This window comes from Epinephelus moara, chromosome 3 (assembly GCF_006386435.1).
Source record: "Epinephelus moara isolate mb chromosome 3, YSFRI_EMoa_1.0, whole genome shotgun sequence".
NCBI lineage: Eukaryota > Metazoa > Chordata > Actinopteri > Perciformes > Serranidae > Epinephelus > Epinephelus moara.
This window is the reverse complement of record NC_065508.1, coordinates 2108435-2130783: the sequence shown is the minus strand read 5'-3', so window position 1 is coordinate 2130783 and position 22349 is coordinate 2108435. Positions and strand designations below refer to the sequence as shown.

The following is a 22349-nucleotide window of genomic DNA, read 5'->3' as shown; positions in this document are numbered from 1 at the left end:
TTGGTAGGATAACCGTTAACGTTACATATTATAATATACATTTGCAGAGTGATTTTCCACAGCACAGGTGATTTGAAATAGGCTGCTATCCTATTGTCTGTTATGCCTTTGACATAAGACTAAAATTTTCGTAAGTGTTTTACAGTAATTGCTCTACCTGGAGATGATGTAACGTTACGAACTCTCCTCCTCACTCCCTACTTGTTGAGTCCAACACGTAACGCTATTATACTACGTGCTGACAAATAGTAGCATTTATTTTAGTAGTTTACCTGTCCTGCAGGAAACATGCCACTTCAGCGTCGGATTGAAGCCCTTTGTCCTTCATGAACCCCCTCCATCGCTGAAAAACNATTATACACTTATATAAACATATTAATGGGTAGAATATTCAGATTCAGATTCAGATTTGACAATAAACCATGCCAAATATTACACACTGGCCCTTTAAATCTGGAGTCACTTCCACCTTTCAACATATTTATAAACCTTTTAAAATCAACCCTTACTGAACAGTGTCACTGCTTCTAACTTGGTGCCTTTCAATAGTCTGTTTTACCTTGTTATGTGTCTCACTAAGTCTAATGTGCTCTCATTGACTTTGTGTTCTAGTATGTTTAGTATGTCAGACTTGTGTTCTCGTGGTTTTAGTGTCCATTGTCTTGTCCTTTGTGTACTTGTAACTTTTTCCGCTAGTCTTGGCCAGGACTCCCTGGAAGAAGAGTTACTGTAACTCAATGTGACCCTTCCTGGTTAAATAAAGGTTAAATAAAATAAATAAATTCTACCCATCAATCCTGACTGCCTCAGAAAGTTGAAAAGTGCTTTCCTCACATCCCTGATCTTATCTCCTTCTCCCTCTGTCCCTAAAATTCCAGCCAGTCCACTCACACTGTGCTGCTCTCACTCTCCTCTGCAGCCTCTCTCTGATGCATACTTTATGTTCCACATTTTCCTTCACACCACATCTCTCACACTTGTCAGTATTTTTTTTCCCCCATTACATTAATTATATCATTCAGACCAGTATGACCGACTCTAAGCCTCATCGTGACGATTTCCTCTCTTCTGTTCCTTTCTTTAAAGATTTTTGTCATGACTGATTTTCTGGCCTTTCTGGTCATATCCCATCTTTTTTGCCATATTTCCAAGTCTTTTGCCTTAATAATTGCTTTACCCTCTTCTTTTCCATAAGGTACTGTGACTCTTATATTCTTTTCTAGTGCCCTTTTTGCTGGGTCATCAGCAGCCTCATTACCCTTCAAACCTGTGTGAGCTGGCACCCAGCAGAACTGCACCTCAATGCCACCCTTGTGAGGCCTGAGCAAACTATACTGTATTTCAGTGAATAAGTCTTCCCTGATTATGTTTGTTGATTGTAAGCTTTCAACCGTAGCCATCTGGTCTGTCCTACTCCACCCGCTGTAGGCTAATAATTGCTGCCCCCATTTCTGCTGTGAATACTGACAAGTGATCTGACAGGCGTCTTGACACTGGTACTCCAAACTCCTGAATGTACACCCCTGCTCCCCCACACTGCTTTGGGTTCTTAGAGCCATCTGTAAATATTTTGAGATAGTTGTAGTAAGTAGTTCTCAGGTATTCACTTGTTTTCTCCCCCACTTCATTCAGTCTCCATTCTTTTTTGAAAGTTTTATCATTTATGTCCACCTTTGCCTCAGGGCCAAAACACACCGGCGGCGTCATATGACGCGAGTCAAGTGCCGCCCCCAACACACAAAAAAACCGTCGCGCTGCGGGGCGTCAACCGGATTTCTATTGTACACTCCAGTCCGCTAGGCTGGGAAGTACAAAATAGCGCTTTTTCAAGGGCGGCGACGCTGGAAAAATAGGACAATAGCGTAAAGTGCCGTGGCGCGGCACGTCTACGCGCGTAGAGCCGCCGCCGGTGTGTTTGGCCTTCAGGGTACATCCATGGGGGAATCCTCTGGGGAGTGGGTTTGGTTGGAGCTGTGGGTGTGAGTCATCTAGGCTGGAACTAGTCTGACGACATCAGACTAGTTCCAGCCTAGTCAGACAAGCATGAACTGATGAAGCCTCTTGGATAAGAGGTGAAACGTCTTCTAAGACAAAACGGAGTCCAGTTGCTTTCGATTCAATTGCCTTGAGATAACTATGACCTGGATAAATGAGAATATCCACAGGCACGTAAAGCTCTGTACTGTAATCTGTCCATTGTTTGTAATGTTGTCTGAGCTGCTGCCCCATAAATGATACATCCATAGTAAGTGTCGACCTCATACGTGCCCTAGATATGTCCAGTAATGCCTGTTTGTCTGCCCCCCAGTCACATCCGGCCACCGCTTTCAACAAGTTCATGACTTTTTACACTTGTTGATTTCCTCCACAGTGTCAGAAATCAGTCCGTTAGATTCATGCTGCCACCTGCTGGTACTCTTTGAGTACTGCATCCATTCTGTTTCACGGAAATAGATAACTGTTAGTATGGCTGAATCCAAATGTTTGGGCTTCACCACACTTGCAGATTCGTGGACATTGCAGGGGGTGCTGAGGCTCCAAAGCTACATTCATCCAGACCACAAGGGGCCTTAAGTGGACTTCCTGCAGACTCCCAGAGAGTCCACTTGGGGTGCAGACTTCACTGATATAATGACCCACAATTCATAGTAATAGGCCTACAGACGTGACGTTGTGGGTTTTTAAACTGCCGGAAAAAAACTTATGAATGTGTAAAATAGTTATTGATGATAGTTAGGTCTATTAAAATGCTGCTTAAAGTGTGTCGGCCAAAAGTAATATTCAACCACATCATGATCCAGAGGTATGTTTAAGTACAGGCTGCAGAGGGACTGAAAATACAGTTTATTATTGCAGCCTGTCAGACTGGGCAGTGTGGCAGGCTGAAAAACAACAAAAGAAGGTTTCTAATGTCAGTAATGTCAGTTTATGGAGTTACAGTCCTGATTTTAAACATTTCTGTTTTGAATCATGTGCAGCCTGTTATATAGAGATTATAGATACATTTTGTTTAGTCACAGAAAAGTGTAAACATGTGATTTATATCTTGTTATCTGCAGGAACAGATGAGTTCAGCTCTGTTCATCAACTGATATGACATACTGTGTGTATAAATATGACAGCAGCGATAGTTTAACGTTTCCACGGCAACAAGTAAAACAGTCTCGAGGGCTGTCTATCAGCTGCTTACAGTCTCTACGTTACGTGATGACAGTAAATACGTCACACTGCGTACAACTGAAGTCTGTGAGGGCTCAGCACCAATACCACACAGTAAAAATACTTTGTCACAGTTAAGGTCCTGTGTTGAAAATGTTCATTTAGTTGAAGTATGTAAGTATGATCAGTAAAATATAGTAAAGCATTAAAAGTATAAAAATGTACCTATTAACTAATGATTATTGAAATGAATCAAATTTGTGTTTAAGTACACGACATGAGTAAATATACTCAGTTACTCTCCACCACTGCCTAACCATTCACACAAGATAGTTTACATTTGCAAACAATTCATTTTCAATCTTAATACTTAAACTATATTTTACAGTTATACGAACACATTTTCACTTCAGATTATTTTCATTGCAGGACATGTAACAGAGTATTTTTACACCAAGTGCTTTTGCCACTGGTGGTATTATAATTATTATAAGGTCATGGTAAAGATGCAAGCACGGTGGCGACAGTCATCATGGTTATAATGATTTAAAAATGTGTAAATACATTTTTATACTTTCACAGTGTGGTGCAGCTCAGCTTCAGCTGATTTAGTTTAGAAATTATTTTTCTTCTTTCTTTCTTTCTTTCTTTCTTTCTTCAAGACACTTGATGAACATCAGCTGATAAAAAATAATTTCAGTTATGTCTCAGTTTTATATGTTGAGACAAAGATTATGTGTTTTATATATTTATTATCATTATTATCATTAATATTCTTATTACTATGCCATTCCTACAAGTCATTTGTCTCCTTTGTTAAATGGGTAATGTCAGTCATTTATGCTGTAACGATTAATATGATTTCATTTTATTAATAACCCCTGAAATTCAGACTTTTTAAAATTAAATTTTAATTATGTTAATGTACTTGTTTATGTTATGTTTATTGTTTGTGGTTATTAAAGCGTTGCTGTTGTTTCCTTGGGTCTTTGTGCTGTTATTTATTAATGGAAATGTTAATGTTCCCGTTATATAAAAAGCAAACTGGGCAAAAAAATTCAATTACAGGATATAGATATTTTTATGTGTTTTGAAAGTAGGTGGGAAAAGATATTGTGTTTATAAGTTTTTGTACATTTAATTTTGTTATTGGGAAAATTCCACTTTGACAAGCAGAGGTACAACAATATGGCACCACAGTAAGATGCCTTAAGAATAAAAAGGCAACCGAAATTAAGGATGTGTTTGATAATTCCACATGAGACAGTATTCCGTCCTTTTTCTTCATTTTCTCATTTCCCCCTTTCTTTCTTTAATATTGTTTTATATTTTATTTATTATTTATTTAGGATATATGTACTCCTGTATGGACAGTTATGTGTGTACATAATGTCGCTATGTCTGTTCAATAAAGAATTATCATTATTATTTTTATTTTTTTAAATCATGTTTTTATTTCTACAATAGCTTTATTTTTTTTTATAAAGACGCGGAAGAGAGACTTTTATTGTGAAGGTTGTTGTTGCCGGAAGTGGTGTGTAACCTGATGCCGGTGATCTGAGGCAAAGTCCGTCAGAGAATCGTTAAACTAACGGAAAATAAAGAGATTTAAAGTATGTCAGTGACATTAAACTGACACAGCAGTTTTATAGAAGTTACATTTTTGACTAAGAAACTGTTTTAACAGATTTAAAGCCACATTTCACGTTAAAGACGACTGAAGTTTATCGCTAACGTTAGCTAACGCTGTTGTCTGAGTAGCTACCGAAGCTAACGCGAGCTAACAGGATTAGCTCTGTGGGATTAACACAAAATAAAGGTGTGCTGATGGCCGTGAGGAGGAGCACCGGGTCGCGACACACCGGGGAGCTGTAAAGGTGAGTGGTTTACGTTACAACCGGACACATCTGCTCCCGTGTGAAGCTAACCGTTAGCCAAAACACAGAGTCTAGGAAGATAACGTTACCTGACTTCATCACCTGGAAAGGTAAAAAGACACGTGACCAAAAACCGCTGTTGGTTTGGCCCAACAAAAGAGAGAATAGCACACCAGACTCAGCAGAGTTCAATGTTGGGTTATAGATGACCCTAAAGTCTACTGAAGTACACTCAGCGGCCACTTTATTAGGTACACCTGGTCAACTCTCCTCAGAGATGTTGGTCCATATTGACATGATGACATCACACAGTTGATCCATGATGAGAATCTCCCGTTCCAGCACATCCCAAAGGTGCTCTATTGGACTGAGATCTGGTGACTGTGGAGGCCATTGGAGTACAGTGAACTCATTGTCATGTTTGAGATGATGTGAGCTTTGTGACATGGTGCGTTATCCTGCTGGAAGTAGCCATCAGAAGATGGGTACACTGTGGTCATAAAGGGATGGACACGCTCAGCAACAATACTCAGGTAGGCTGTGGTGTTTAAACCATGCTCAGTTGGTACTAAGAAAATCTCCCCCACACCATTACACCACCAGCAGCAGCCTGAAGCGTTGATACAAGGCAGGATGGATCCATGCTTCCATCTGAATGTGGTTTTTCCAATCTTCTATTGTCCAGTTTTGGTGAGAAAACCCGTGTGAATTGTAGCCTCAGTTTCCTGTTGTTAGCTGACAGGAGTGGCACCTGGTGTGGTCTTCTGCTGCTGTAGCCCATCTGCTTCAAGGTTGGACAAGGTGTTGTTGCTTCAGAGATGGTCTTCTGCACACCTTGGTTGGAACCAGTGCTTATTTGACTTCCTGTTGCCTTTCTATCATCTTGAACCAGTCTGGCCATTCTCCTCTGACCTCTGGCATCAACAAGGCATTTTGGCTCACTGGATATTTTCTCTTTTTGGGACCATCCTCTGTAAACCCTAGAGATGGTTGTGCTGAAAATCCCAGTAAATACTCAGACCAGCCTGTCTGGCACCAACAACCATGCCACGTTCAAAGTCACTTCAATCACCTTTCTTCATCATTCTGATGCTCCGTTTGAACTTCAGCAGCTCGTCTTCACCATGTCTACATGACTTAAATGTTAATGAGCTGCTGACACCTGATTGGCTGATTGGCAGGAACCATGAAAGGCTTTGCAGTGTAGTTATGTTCTTGTGGCCTTATGTCATATGTCAAAATAACAGTCGTGATTGTATGGGTAAAAAAAAAGAAGGTAAAAGATAAACATTTTGATTTTTTTCTTCTTCCCCCATTTGTGGCGCCCCCTATGGATGACGGCAACCTAAGCATTCACCTGTACTGCGTATGTTACAGTTCTCATCCAGCAACATCTGTTGTGTTTCTCCAGGATGCTCCAGGGGCCGTACACCAGCCTGGACCGGGACCGTCCCCTCATCCGGCTCCCTTTCACCAGCTTCGCCGTGGGGACGGTGCTGCTGCCTCTGACCGGCCTCATCGCCTGCCTCTTCATTTCACTGGTGTACCACTTTGAGGACGCAACGTTCACACACTGTCATGTGAGTCGCCGTGTTCTTAAAAAAAAAAAAAAAAAAAATACTGATGAGATGGAATAAAGAAAAACTCCTGTCTGTGTTTCCTGTTCGAAAAGCTGAAATAAACACCTGCTTTCTTTTTGTCGTCACCCTCCAGGTATCAAACTACCTCCCGTCCATTAGTGCCGCCATCAGTCGTGTTCCAGAGCGCTACATCTGGCGTAGCTGCATCGGTCTGCACTCGGCGCCGCGCTACCTGGTGTCCGCAGCCTACTTCAGCTTCTACCGCGGCCGCTTTGCCAAGAGACTGCCGGAGCTGCTGCTGAGCGGGCTGGCTCTCCTCTGCAGCCTCGCCGAGAACACCGGCCTGCTGCTGCTCACATACGTGGCGTCCACTGAAACCTACAGTGAGTACAGCCGCCATCCAGTGACCAGCCGGGACAGGTCGTCCGGTCAGGATTTAAAACACCAGAGAAGCCATATTTGTCTGCTCTGAGCTCGTCTTATTTGTGCTGCTGCAGACCAACTGTTGCTGAAGTCTTGAATCTTGGATGAACGTGTTAACGACCTGTCTGTGTCCGCAGATGTTCACAAAAACGGTTTCATCATGTTCATTGGGAGCTCGCTGGTGCACATGCTCATTACATGCAGACTGTGGCAGGTGATCAGGAGACACTATGTGAACCCAGAGGTAACAAACCTTTATCTTTTCCCTGAACTGTCTCAGCTGTTCAATCTGTTACCTGTGTCATTAACCAACCAATCAATCAGCCAATCAATCATTATAGAAATATAAATAAAATGTCCAAAATAACACAAATTCTGATGACAAGTGATCAGAGATCAGTGTTTTATTAAACCTGTCTGACACAGTCGAGCTGGGTCACAAATATATAATTACTTATTCTGTCTTTGCGTGATGTGTAAAATGTCTGCAGTGTTTAGAATCGTTATATTATGTATAAAATATGAAGATATACAACATATTTAAACCTAATATGTACAACATATATAAACATAAAATAAACAGCATATGTAAATGGAAAATATTCGTTATATATTACCGTAATATATACAACATATATAAACAAACAACAAACATGGACGATAGAGCTGCAACGACTAGTCGATTCATCGATTAGTTGATCAACAGAAAATTAATTGGCAACTGTTTTGATAACCAAATAATAGTTTTAATATTTTTTTTTTTACATTTGTTGGTTTTGTGCATCTTAAATGTGAGAATTTGATGTTTTTCTTTGTCATACATGTTAATAAACGGAGTAGCTCTGGGTTTTCAGACTGTTAGTCACGTAAAACGAACCGTTTTCTAACATGTTATTTACAAACCATTAATCTGGAAAATAATGGGCAGATTAATCAATAACGAAAATAATTATTTGCAGCCCTGCGGTTTATATGCAGCGACATTTATGCTGAAAAAGCCAAAACAAGATCTTTCATGTGGCTGAGACGTTGATTCTGTCGTGGCACAGTTCAGTCCTCCGGTGCACTTCCTGCTCGCCATTCTTCTTCTTCTTTTGTTTATTTACCAAAAATCTTTATGAGAACAACTTGGTCCCTTTGGTCATCAGAAGTCAGATTCACCATCAGGGATACAGACCTTTGATTGAATCATGTGGACACACACAGCTGAGTGGAATAACTTTGTTTTTGTAATATTGTTGCAGCTTCTTTATTATTCTTGCACAATATAGTTTTTTTAATTTGATGTTTTAACATGTTGTAGTCATTAAAAAAGATTAAATGAATGAGTCGGCTCAAAGCTTTAAAGAAATTTTATTTTCCAGCCCATCTGATCAGCAGCTACCTGAGTGTGTTTGTAGAGACAGTCCAGGTGTGCTGTCTGAAGCAGTGCTCAGTTTTCACCTGCAGAGGGCGCCGCACAGCTAAAAATCCACTTCATGAGCTCAGAGCAGGTCTTGAAAGAACGCTTGAGGACATTCCAGGGGTCCTTAATCATTTCAGAGGTGCCTGAGGGGGTGTAGGGTTCCTTTAGGAGCTTCTAAGTGTCCTTACTTGGGCCCCAGTATTCCTTGTGGTCAAATTTGGAACCTTAAGAAAGTTTAGAGGTTTTTACTGATCCTTGGGGAGGTTTTGGAGAAATTTGGGTGCCAGGGGCCTTCTCTCTCTTGGTCTCCTTGAGCAGCATTAAAGGGATTGGAAGATCCTTCATGATAGTCAAGGTGGAATGATTTCCTGGGAGGAGAGAGGACGCAAGGACGCATCAGTTAGCATTATGAAAAGCACCCGTTGTCGTGGTTCTGAAAGTGCTCCAGGAGGCTCTTTGTTGACTCTGAACAGGTTTTTGTGGTCCTTAAAGTGGGTCAAGGTGTGCTTGAGGACATTCTAAGAATTCCCTCAGGCGCATTGTAGTTGTCCTTGAAGAGGATTTTAGGATCTTTAAGTAGGTTCTCCTGTGGTTCCTTGAAGATGATCTGTGGTCCTTAAGGAGGTTTGGGGCCATTGATTCTTGAGTAGGATCAAATGGACCGTGACGAGGCTTGGGGATCCTTGTCATGGTTCTAGATTTAAGTAGACTTTTAAAACATTGAAGGATCCTTGAAAAGGCTCAAGGAGTGCTTTATGACATTCCAGGGGTTCCCCACATAGGCCCCTGTGGTCATTATCCTTGAGAAGGTTCTGTTGGTCTTTGAGGTGGACCTGGGAGTTCTCATGGAGGTTTTTAGGGGTCCTTGAGGAGATTTTCATGGTACTTGAAGTGACCAAGGAGTTCTTGAAGTAGTATAAGGATCATTCTGATAGTTTTAGGAAGGCTTTCAGTTGTGTTGAGTAGGTTGCAGAGGTGGAGTCAGGCGTCAGGAATGTCTCAGAAGGTTCACAAGGTCTTTGAAGAGAATCATTGTGTCCCCAAGGGTTCTTGAGGAGATTGACATGATGTTCTAGGAGGCTCTTGAGGTGTTTTGAGAGTCTTTGTGTAAACTGAAGACGCTCAAATGGTGCTATAGGAAGATCAGTAGATCTTTGAGGTGCTTGTAGTTTTAGGATTGCTTGAGTAAGGTTTTTTGGGAGGTTGTAGAGCCTGAAAAAGGCTCTAGGAATATTTCAGAAAGTTTTAGGGTCCTTGAGAATGTGTCATGAAATATGGGCGCTGTCTCTTTGCAGCCATAGCGTGACGTGTTGCTGTTTTAAATAAAGATTTGACAGAAAGGGGAAGTGCAGATGATGTTTCTCAGACCAGCAGTGTGTCATTAAAACAGAGCAGGAACCTGCTGGCTGGATGTCTTTTTTTGTTTTTTTTTTCAGGATCACATGTTGAAATGCAGTTCGGGCTCTCCCAGTCGAGCAGGAAATAGATGAACATGTTCTAAATCTAACTTCTGTCTGAGCTTTATTTTAGTGCTTCCCTGTTTCATGTGTCACTCAGTGATTGCAGCTCACATCATGTGACCGCTGAGCTTCCAGGAAACCTTCACCAGCTGATTCAAAGGAAACCGCCTCTTCTTTTAATATTTAATATTGTCAGGGATCCCACACAGCCTGGACAACCTGAGAATATTTAACCCTTTAAGGCCGTCTGCTGTGTTGCCTCTTTGCTCCACAGAGTCCCGGCATGTGTTCACTCTTTAAGAATAAGGTTCATCTTATAGGACAGAAAACTGTTTAATGTATCTTAACACTGAGTCAGTCCTTTGTGTTCTCAGGTTTTTGACATAGTAAATATGTGTATGAATGAACAGAGGACATTCTGAGACTTCTAATGGACGCCGAAGCCTGACCGCACCTCCCCAGAAATGTTTGTACTAGGGGTGGGAATCACCAGAGGATCTACGATATGATTTTATCATGATACTTAGCTCACAACACAGTGCTATTGGGATATGCTGAGTATTGCAATTTGTAACCTTTTTTTTTTTTCAACTGCAAATTATTTCCCCAAAGGAAAACTTTGTCAACATCATTATGACCTCCTGAGATAAAGTTTTCAGTCTGTTTGTCGACTTTAATCATTTTTATTGCAGCAAAATGTGACACAGAGCAGACAGACTGACCAACACCGTCGTAACACCTGTCAGAAATGCTGCACGCACCTGACAGACTGAACTGTGGGCAGATTTAACGCCCTCGGAGGTGACAGATTAAATGGCTTAACCAAACACTTCAAGTCCAAGTCCTCCTCTCCTTCTGTGTTTTAAGAATCCAAAATAAGTCCAGATACTGATTATAACGCCAAAGGCACATTTCTGATTTCTTTCTCTGGTGCCTCCATCTTTGTTTTGATGAACTTCCTGCTAAATTCCGCAGACTGAGACCTCTGCTGACCTCACCAGGAACAAAACATCAGCACCATCTAGTGGAGCGAAAAGCAACTGATTTTATTGTTCTAGGACCAAAAGTTGTCTCAAAATGTGTATTTGTAAAAATTAGAAATGTATAGGAAAAAAAGATTGATACTCTGCGTCCGGGTATTGACACACTTTCACCACGCAAAATATCGCCTTACTATGCCGTATTGATTTTTCACACCACCAGCTGACATGCCTAATTCATGCCATGAAAAACAGTCGATAAAAAACCTGCTTGATCGTTAAGCTCACAAGTTTCTCATCACGTCACTGGGCGTCTGTACTCCTCTTCTTCTGTGGTGGTTATCTAAAACTTAAATCACTTCTCTCTCTCTCTGTCTGTCTCAGGAAATGACATCATACCGCTGGAAGGTGCGTCTCTTCCTGTTTAACATCAGCTGTTGTCTGGCTGCCGCTTACTTCTTCAGACGCCACAACAAGTACTGTGAGACAGGAGGTGAGCGTCCCACTGCCGTCGTCTGTCCTGTCTGTCCTCACAGTCTACACGCTGTTCACTCATTCACTCTGTGTCCTCACAGTCTACACCCTGTTCACTCATTCACTCTGTGTCCTCTGTGTCCTCACAGTCTACACCCTCTTCGCCTTCTTTGAGTACCTGGTGGTCTTCTCCAACATGGCGTTCCACATGACGGCGTTCTGGGACTTTGGGAGTAAAGAGGTGATCGTGGCGACGCCTCCTGAAGACAAACGGTTCTGAGCCGCAGCCTCACCTGTGGACTGTTTAAAGAAAAGGTGAAAAGAAACCTGCCAACGAGACGCCAGGTCAAAGCTGCGTGTGAACACATGAAGGCGTCCAACTGATTACACTTCTCATCATTCCAACGACACGTCTGTGCTCTTACACCTGCTGATGAAGCAGAGTCGTGACGGTGATTATGGTTCAAACATATTTATAAAAAACTTCAGCGATACCACAAATTTCCTGAGCTCTGTGGAGGACGAAACATGACTTAAGTATCAATCAATAAATAAATACAGGAGTAAATAAATAATTTAATGACTAAAGAGATAAATAAATGAATATATAAATAAATGTATAAATACAAGAATAAATAAATTAATACAGAAATAAATAATTAAAAAATAAATAAATGCACTAAAAATATTAAAAATTTAAAATAGATGTTAAAATATATATGGAAATAATTAGATTAATGCATTAATAAATTAAAATAAAAGTTGATCATGAAACAGGACAAATTTATATATTTTAAATGTATTTCTACATGTTTGTACAGCTACTTTTATTTATTTATATATTTCTGTGTCTGTATGTTAATAAGGTAGGAGGTCCTAATCTCTGCATTTATTTCTTTATTCCTTTATATATATTTAAGCATTTATTTATTCTGTCATTTATTTATTTATTCTCATTCAATCCATTTATTTTTTGATACTTATGTTATTTTCTGTCCTCCACAGAGTACATTAGTCTACAAAAAACTTTTCAAACATTAAGAAACGACTTCTTAAAAGCGTTTATGTGTAATGTTATTATTTTTATTATTATCTAATTAGTTGGCCGTGCTCGTCCTGAGATGAGCCTTTAAAATTACACGTAATAATAAATTGCAGCAAAAGCTCTTAATGCACGCTGATGTTTCACTGCGCCTTCATCAGAGCCGTCACATCGGGGTTTTCTACTTCAAATTTTACAGTGGTTTCTGCTAGTGGCAGCCATGTTGCTAACTCTAGCTAATGCTAACACTAGCAGTGTGTCTCAGATCACATACTTTTGTACTAAACACTTAAACACAGACTAATATTTTGAGTGCACAAGTGCGTCTACAGACTCTACACTGTATAGTCCGGAGAATGCAGTGTACTACTGGTGGTGTAAAAGTTGATTGTGGAATGATGGACACCTCTCATCCTCAACGGTCGCCATCTTTGTGACGTAACAGACTTCTCAGTGTTTGACGTGGCGGCTGGAGACACCAAGGAGCTTGTTAGTTCTACCTGTTTTTGGCACTAAGCACCAAAACTGTTGTCAAATAGAAGCCGTCAGTAATGTTTGTTGGGTGATGACACACAATAATGTGAGTGCCAACGTTAGCTTGCTAGCTAACATTAGCATTCACTAACTAGCTAACTTGCTTCTAGCTACGGCACATTTTAATCAGCCTTGACGTACTTTCGGTTTATGTGTGGGCGGAGACAGCAGTCAAATGTTGACGATAATGCTCCACCGTCTGTTTGCAATTTAAAAAGAAGACGAAGAAGAAGAGGCGGTTGAAAAAAAAAAAGCCATTGTCACTTCTGGGAAGTGCAAAACACTGGTGCACGGTTTGAGACAATACCATCCCGTTGAAATGAGTGCACCACTCAAGAAGTTCGTAGTGAACATAGTGTGCTACACTGAAGTGTACTAACACAAGTATGAGTTTTGAGACACACAGTAGAAGCCAGGAAAAAACATCTATGACTCATCGTCTGTTTGATGATCAGTGATGCGGTGGCCTTTCTAAAACGAGCACTGGTGAAACTTTGTATGTTCTGTTATGATCCAGGAGTTGATGATGAGTAAACAGATGGGTCAATATTTAAAGACGCCACCAGGTAAAGTCAGGTTATCTGTGTCCACGCTAAAGGTCTTTACACGGCGGGGACGTGATGAATAAACAACGTGAAAATGTGAAACACTCGTCTCGTGACACACTCGTAATGAAACTTTAAGATATCTACAGCGATCTGATCTGAGATCAGTTAAAGCTGCTGATGGCTGTTGTATCGTGACTCCCGTGGCGTCTTCCACACTCCACACTCACTTCAGCACACCTGCATTTAATTAAAGATTCCCCAGATGCCAGGTCAGGTGGTGCGTTTAAGTGACTCAAAAATATTAGGAAGCTAGAACTTGCTAGACGATATATAGCATCATCTCATATCGATCTCAGGCCCCTAAATAGCACTGAATCTAAATCGTATCATGGCAGCCTTTGTGATATCGGCATATATCATGAATAGCATTGTTGTCCAGAGAACTGATATAATATCATGATGACACTACTGATTTACACCCCTTGAATCTACTTGATGCTTCACTCTGTGTGAAAGCTCAGAAAAATCAACCTTGTTCCAAAGAAATGAAGCTGCTTATTTACCGCGTAATATTTGCGTTTTGTATAGAAGTACTCGAGACAAAACCATACTGATCACACACAAAAACCTCGCCCCCAGTGTGTAAAGACCTTTACAAGTGGAGTTTGGATGTTTGTCAGGGTGGAGGTAAAAACTTCAGTGTGATAGTTTAGTATCAGGCAGCAGCTGTTTCTCCTCCCGAGCTTCAGCGAGCGGCTCTGTTAAGATGAAGCTGACGGCTGTAAACGCTGCTCATGTGCTGCTGCTGTCACCGTGTTGCTCATCAGCACCAAACCAGACTCACATGTCGACGTCCTGACAGAACACACAGCTCTGTTCATGCTGCGTTCAGGGTTACAACAATAAAAGTCTGTGACCTCGTCATCAGCAGCTCCGCGAGGACAGAGTGTTTATATTACTGAGTACTGGACGGCAAGCTGCGGCCAGTATCAGCTGGTCCTGGATCAGATTAATGGAGGTTAATGTGTAAAAACTTTTATTCCAGGCTGTTAAACAACACAAGGCACAACTAAGTCAGGCTGTAACCAAAAATCAAAGGGTTTATCTTTAACGGTGGCCTTTTAGGGACATCTCAGACTCATCTCAGTCACTGTCGTCACACTTTGATACACTTTGCGTGTATCAGCACATGCTAACGTACAGAGTCATGTCAAAGCTGTGCTGATGTCTGAGTGTTTACGTTCATAATAAAAGACAAAAACTACATTTACACATGTCTGTGTCTTCCTGTCTGTCGCTCTACGACCTCACATCCTTCACTGCAGTAAAACTACAAATACCACTCTGTGAAAATACTCAGCTACAATTAAAAGTTACTTCACCGAAGTAAAAGTATGTACAGTGCAGTTAAGTGTTCCCTGTCAGTGTTTCCCTGTTCTAATGTTCAGGCCCAAACAGCCGACCCTGCTGTTTATGTGTAAATTATTTTTTTAGCTATTCATGCTGCTGCACCAGTGATAGCTGTGGCCGTAGGCATTGTGTTTTTGGGTTGTAGGTACATACGTACGTCTGTCCCATTCCCGTTAACATGATATCTCAAGGACAAGAGCAAGACAAGAAATTTCCTCGAATTTTGCACAAACATCCACAACGATGAACTGATTAGAATTTGGTGGTCAGAGGTCAAAGGTTAGCATGACATTTGTCTATCTAATTTTGTGAACAAGATATGTCAAAAATGCCTTGAGTGAATTTCCACAAATTTGGCACAAACACCCACTTGGACGTACGAATGAAATGATAAGATTTTGGTGATCAAAGGTCAGCAGTCAACATGACCTTTTATCTGTCTCATTCTTGTGTGCACGATATCTCAAGAACATTTTGAGGAAATTGCCTCAAATTTGGCACAAACATCCACTATGGTTTAAGGGTGAACTGATAAGCATTTGGTGGTCTAAGATCAGCATGACCTTTCATCAGTCTCATTCCTGTGAATGTGATATCACAGGAACACCTGAGGAAATGTCTGAATTTGGCACAAACATCCACTTTGGGTTAAGGATGAATAGCATTTGGTGGTCATAAGTCAATATTCAGGGTCATTTTGACCTTGTGCTTCATATCCTCATGATTGCAGTATCTTAAGAACACCTTGAAAGAATTCTTTCAAATTTGGCACAAACATCCACTTGGATTTAATGATGAACTGATTAGATTTTGGTGGTCAGAGGTCAGCATGACCTTTCATCTGTCTCATTCTTGTTAATGCAGTATCTCAAGAACACCTGAGGGAATATCTTCAAATTTGGCACAAACATCCACTCTGAGTTAAGGATGAAATAAATAGCATTTGGTGGTCAAAAGTCAAAGTTTAAGGTCATTTTGACCTTGTCCTTCATATTTTCATGAACACGGTATCTCAAGAACACCTTGAAGGAATTCTTTCAAATTTGGCACAAGCATCCACTTGAAATCAAGTATGTCCTGATTAGAATGTGGTGATTGCAGGTTGCTGTGACCTTTCATCTGTTTCATTTAGTGATTGCAGTATCTCAAAAACACATCGAGGAAATTTTCAGAAATTTGGCTCATATTTTAACTTCGACTCTAGAATAAACTGATTAGAATTTGGTGGTCAAAGGTCACTGTGACCTTGCACCTATGTGATTCTTGTGAACACAATTTCTCAAGAAGACCTGTCGGGATGTTTCTTTTTTTTAATTTGGCACAAATGTTCAGTCTAGAATAACCAATTAAAATGTGGTGGTCAAAGGTCAAGGTCACTGTGATCCCAGTTGTGGCATTCTGTCGAACGCAGTATTTCAAAAACACCTTGAAGGAATTTTCAGAAATTTGGCACAAACATTCACTTTGACTCACGAATAACCTGAGTAGTATTTGGTGGTTGAAGGTCAAAGGTCACTGTGACCATACAAAATATGTTATTGGCCATAACTCAAGAATTCATTCACTGATTCTGACAAAACTTGACACAAATGTCTAACAGGGTAAAATAATGAAGGTCCAAAGGTCAAATGTCAGCTTGACTGTGACATCAGCATGTTTTAACGTCATATCTCAGGAACAGAAGGGAAGACATTTGGTCAGATACTGAATTGGTGACTCTAATCTTGAAACTGTGCTGATTGTACAGATGTGTCTAAGAAGTGTGGCCCGGCACAGATTTGGTCGTACATGAATGAGCGTCTGTCAGATCGTCATGAAACCTGTGAGTTATCTTTAACATAGTCGTCAGAAACTGTCGAAGGTCTTGATTCTTCACAGCTTCAGCTTCTATCGCTCCGTGTGGGCTCAAACACCAGAATAAAAGCAAAGTAAAAGTGTGTTGCAGCTGCAGTGAAGTGTTTTGATTCTCTGTGATGTTTTTAACTAATATTCAGCTTCATTAATGTGTCTGCGTCGTTTCAAGTCCTTTATATTGGGTCGTTTAATCTACAGCATTGCATCATGGTCTATGAGTTCATTGTGAATAGTTTATTTTAGGATTTCTCAGGGTGCTGTTGTTACTCTGCTGCTGAGTGACGTCCACTCATTTTACTGTCAAATCACCAGCAGACACTGAGCTACTGTCCTGCAGAGACTGTGTGTGTGTGTGTGTGTGTGTGTGTGTGTGTGTGTGTCTACCTGCTGACATTACCTGCTGGAAAAATAAATATGTGAAAATTCAAAATAAATAAATGCATAAATAAAGACGCAAATTCAGAGTAACTTCCTCCGACTTCATTAACACACAGACACACAAATACAGGAAAAAAATAAATGTACAAAAATGTAGAATTATATCAAAGATACTTATTTATGTCCTGTTTAATTAACTTTCATTTATTTATATATTTATTTCCAAATTTTTACATTAATATGTAATTATTGACACTTTATTTTTGTATTTATTTCAGCATTTTAAAACAATTTAAGTTATCTATTTATTCTTATATTCTATTATTATTATTTTAATTTATTCCTGTGTATATTTATTGTTGATTCATTTTAGTATCCCTCTCGTTTGTATTTGTTTATTTGTCTATTAATTTCAGCATTTATTTTTCTTTATTTCTTTCAGTATTTATCTATTAATTCCTATCTTTATTCTTTTGTTCATGTATTTCCGTATTTACTTTTTTATTCCTATATGTAGTTACTGTTTTTCCCAGGATTTATCTATTTATTCCTGTATTTGTTGATTTTTTAAATTTCCATATTTATTTCTTTATTCCTGTCTGTATTTATTGTTTTATTCATTCATTATTTTTAGATTTATTTATTATGCATGTATTTAGTGTTTTATTTATTTCAGTATTTATCAATTTATTTCAGTTTTTTAAAATTATTTTCATATTTTTTTATTTATTGTGCGTATTTTGTTTTTTTCAGTATTTATCTATTTATTCCTTTATGTATTCTTTTATTTATTTTCGTATTTATTTCTTTATTCCTGTATGTGTTTCTAATCATTTCTTTCTTTCTTTCTCTAATTATTTATTCATGTGTATGTTTAGTGTTTTATTTATTTTAGTAGTTATCTACTTATTTCTATTATTTTATTTACATGCCTTTTTTTCAGTATTTATTTATTTATGCATGTAAATGTTGTTTTATTTATTTTTGTAATATTTCTTCTTTTTTTTATACTAACGTCGTTTTTCGTCCTCCATACCTTACATAAACAGGCGTCCAATAATAACCGTATTAGTATTGATAATCAATATGACTATTGATAAACTCTCCTGTGTCATGACTCTGGCTCACTGCTGAAGGACAGACATGTCATACTGGGAACACTGGGAGCACTGTGGAGTCAGGAGGTTCAGATAGAGACTGACATGATGTGTGTGTGTTTGATCACATGTTCTTATGACCAAGAGAAGTCACACTGTGATGTCACTCTTCTTCTTCTTCTTCTCCTGATTTTCTGCTGACTCGTGTAACGTGATGAGTGTGAAGTTAAAACCTTCAGTGAGTCGAAGTCTGTTCAGACACTTTTTGTGAAAAGCTGCTGAGCTGAAGATAAGATCGTTGGTGACAGCAGCAGAGGGCGTGTTTATGATTTGATTATTTTGTTATCGGACACCACAACAGTCCTTTCATGGTTTGGGGAAGTTGTTTGTCTGCAGGTCATTCATTAAACTCACTTCCCCCGACTTCATTTACCTGAAAAACAACAGCAGCAGCTTCACAGAGACGTTCACACACAACCTTCATCTCACATCAGGCTGTTACTGCTCACATTTCAAGTCACGATGACAAGACAAAAAACATTTTTACAATCTGCGGTCTGCGCCGCTAGACAGCACTAAATCTGACAAACTGCTCCTTTAACATGTAGCCGAAGTTCAGGCCGTACCAAACGCCACACGGGGTCTTAAAGGAGGCTCGACCCTCTCTCTTGTATGCCTGTTGCCTGTGACAGGAAATAACTCCACACCAGCGGATGGCAATTGTCTGTATTCGTCATTTAAAAAGGGAAACAGGAAGGAATTTGGCACGAACATCCACTTTGGGTTAAGGATGAATAGCATGAATAGCATTTGGTGGTCTTAAGTCAAAATTCAGGGTCATTTTGACCTTGTCCTTAGTATTCTCATGAATGCAGTATCTCCAGAACACCTTGAAGGAATTCTTTCAAATTTGGCACAAATGTCCAAGACATGTCCAATCAAGAATGTACTGATTAGAATGCGGTGGTCAAAGATTGCTGTGACCATTCGTCTGTCTCATTTTGTGAATGCTATATCTCAAAAACACCGAGGGAATTTTCAGAAATTTGGCACAAACGTTCACTTGGACTCACGAATGAACTGATTAGAATTTGGTGGTCAAAGGTCACTGTGACCTTGCATCTATGTGATTCTTGTGAACACGATTTCTCAAGAAGACCTGTCGGGATTTTTTTTCCATCTTTGGCACAAATACTCATTTTGAGTAAAGAACAACTCATTAAAATTTGGTGGTCAAAGGTCAAGGTCACTGTGATCCCAGCTGTGGCATTCTTGTGAACACAATATTTCAAAAACACCTCGAGGGAATTTTCAGAAATTTGGCACAGGCATCCACTTCGACTCACTAATAACCTGATTAGAATTTTGTGGTCAAAGGTCACTGTGACCTTACAAACAACTAGAATCTTGACGCTAGTTAGCCAGTTAGCACATTAACAACCCAATCCAGTGTTGACAGAGCAGAGCATATTGTGAACAAAAACACAAACCATCAGGAAACGTTTCTGCTAAAGAAAAATAATCCGACCTGATACAAGTTTGTTTCTGTGTCACTTTCTCTGGACTTCAGCTCTTTGTTTCTCTTCTCGTGAGCCGGCAATCGGAGCGATTGCAGTCACCGACGGGCTCTGCCGTATCAGATGTTGATGCAACATACTGAATCAGCCCAAAAAAAGCTGAGGGGGGCGACAACGGTGTGGGACACAGCAGCGACGAGGGCGACAGATGCTCACCAGTGGCCCATGTGTGACCTAAAGGCGGGCGTCGGTGTGGTGTGTCAGCGCCTTATGTTTCATGTGTCTGTAGAAAAAGAGCATCTAAAATACCATAAATGATAAAATGCTGAGCTCTGGCTTTGCAGCAAATCAGTCAGTGTTAATTAGTTCGTATTATTGTGCGGCTCTGGTGCTTAAAGGGTTCGTTCAGTGTGGAGAAGCAGGTGGCGGTCCGACACATTGCTGTGGACGGGGGCCGCAGCTAAACATATTTTAGACACCAAAAAAAAAATCACTATCAGATTAAGTGTACGCTGTATTTGGAATGTTTTCACCGCTTTGCCTTTTTTGTCAGACAGCGATTTCCAACGTGGAAATGAAGCCATTATATTGCTCTCTTCAAAGCCACCAGACTCCATTGAGAAAAACAGTAACTTTAGCTCACAGAACACAGGAGCTGCTGGTCTACTGCTGCCTCCATCAGTTAGTTTGTCTGTGTCATTTTGTGACTTTGGTGAATCTGAACTAAGCCTTTAAAACACCAAAGTAACACATTAACACAAATTAACTGACTGAATAAAGCAGCAGTAGACCAGCAGCTCCTGTGTTCTGTGAGCTAAAATTACTGCTTTTCTCAGTGGAGTCTGGTGGCTGTGTCGAGAGCACAGATGGGGAACTGCAGCTGTTAATGGCTTCCCTGTCTGAACTGGATATCTGACAGCAAGGTAAGTGAGTGAGTAAGTGTACACTTCAGCTGATACTGATTTTTTTTAGGTGGTTAAAATACATCTTGTTGCTCACCCCGTCCACAGACAGTACTCCAGTCTGCTTCTCCAAACTGGGGACGTGCTGAGTGACATCTACTGTATGTCACACACAATCTCACTTCAAAATCCAAAGCATCCCTTTAAGAAGCAAAGTTTAGGCTCTGTTTATGTTCAGGGGTTGTCGCTTAAACACATCACGTGTCTCACAGACGTTTTGTCACAAAGCAGATTCAGTCATCAGACACTGAAGATCAAATTCACAACATGAACCTTTTTTCTTTTTCTGTCTGCAGTTACAGTAAAGTCTCAGTGTCAGTAAACACTTCTTTAACTTCCTTATTTCTATTTCCACCAGTTCGTGACTGAGCAGCTTCCTGTCAGGCACGCCCAGCCTCTTCTTCACACCGACTGTGTTTCTGTTGTCATGACAACCACACTACTCCCCCATATCACCAAACATATTCCATCATTAAATATCAATTGATTTTTTTTTCACAATTCCTGTTATTCTTTATCACACGTCTCTGTGGGGGGGGGGTGAAGTGTTGGAACTACAATTCCCATAATGCTTTAAGGGGTTTTACCAAGAAGCATAATGTCACCATCATAAATTCAGTGAGTTAGTGTTGGACTTTTTGTTTTTATCCCGTATTCATGGAGGCAGATTTGTGTCAGTGTTCAGTGTGAACAGAGCGACAGTCTGTGTGTTTGTGCGTGATCTGTAAATATACAACAACAAATACAAAAAAATTTGTAGGCTCACAGTATTTTGCAAATATCAAGACCTGCGACTTGGCTGTGATCAGTGCGCCTGCTCTGTGGGTGATTGAGCTCTTTTGTCTTCATGCTTCACTGAGCAGCTTTCATAGGAATAAGCGAGGCCCCGCCCCCACGCTGTATCCACGTCTCTTTATACATCCATGATTATATTTTATGTTGCATGAATTAGTGACTGGTGATGTTTCCTCTCCTCGTATGAAGTCAGGATGAATCACACACAGAACTTAAAATGTTATTTTGTGGAGGCTTTATTGTCTCTACTGTTGATTATCTGTGAAATAAAAGTAAATAGAAGCTTCATTTCCACTGAGGGAAATGGTTTCCAGTTTTCAAAAGTAAACAGGAAGTGGGTACATTTTCTGGGGAGGTGCATGTCGGCGTGGCTCTGCGTAGACACGTACGCTGTGGTACGATGTTGATGGAACGCAGGCGAATAAAACCAGCTTAATTTGAGAAAATGTTTATTATCTGCACATGTTGTGGATGCTGTGGTGTGTGTGTGTGTGTGTGTGTGTGTGTATGTGTGTGTGTGTGTGTGTGTGTGTGTGTGTGTGTGTGTGTCTACGTGTCTACCTGCTGACATTAAAAGTGTCCATCGTCACCAAAGCACACTCTGAGCAGTGCTGCACACATTTTAAACCCAGTGTTCGGGAGGATGAAAAATGACACAAGCATCTATAAATACTTAAATTAATGTATGAATAAATATAGGAATGTAGCGTTTATTAATGTTGTTGGTTTTGTTTCAGTTGTGCATTTACTTCAAGAGGTGACTCGTTCTCTGTGCTGTTTGCTCGTTGCATGGACTCCATCACCTGCGTTTGGTTAGAATATGATAAAATATGGTTATTTATGTCTGACGGTCC

At 40.1% G+C, this 22349-nt stretch overlaps 1 protein-coding gene across 1 annotated transcript; it reads left to right on the top strand.

Annotated features, from left to right (window-relative positions):
• The first annotated feature begins 4674 nt into the window (after window positions 1-4674).
• Window positions 4675-14746, top strand: pgap2 (post-GPI attachment to proteins 2). The gene is made up of 6 exons (XM_050039521.1): window positions 4675-5036; window positions 6448-6616; window positions 6750-6999; window positions 7177-7283; window positions 11269-11377; window positions 11508-14746. Exons 2-6 carry the CDS (start codon window positions 6449-6451, stop codon window positions 11636-11638), a joined length of 765 nt encoding a protein of 254 aa, XP_049895478.1. The 5' UTR covers window positions 4675-5036; window position 6448; the 3' UTR covers window positions 11639-14746.
• Window positions 14747-22349: the final 7603 nt, after the last annotated feature.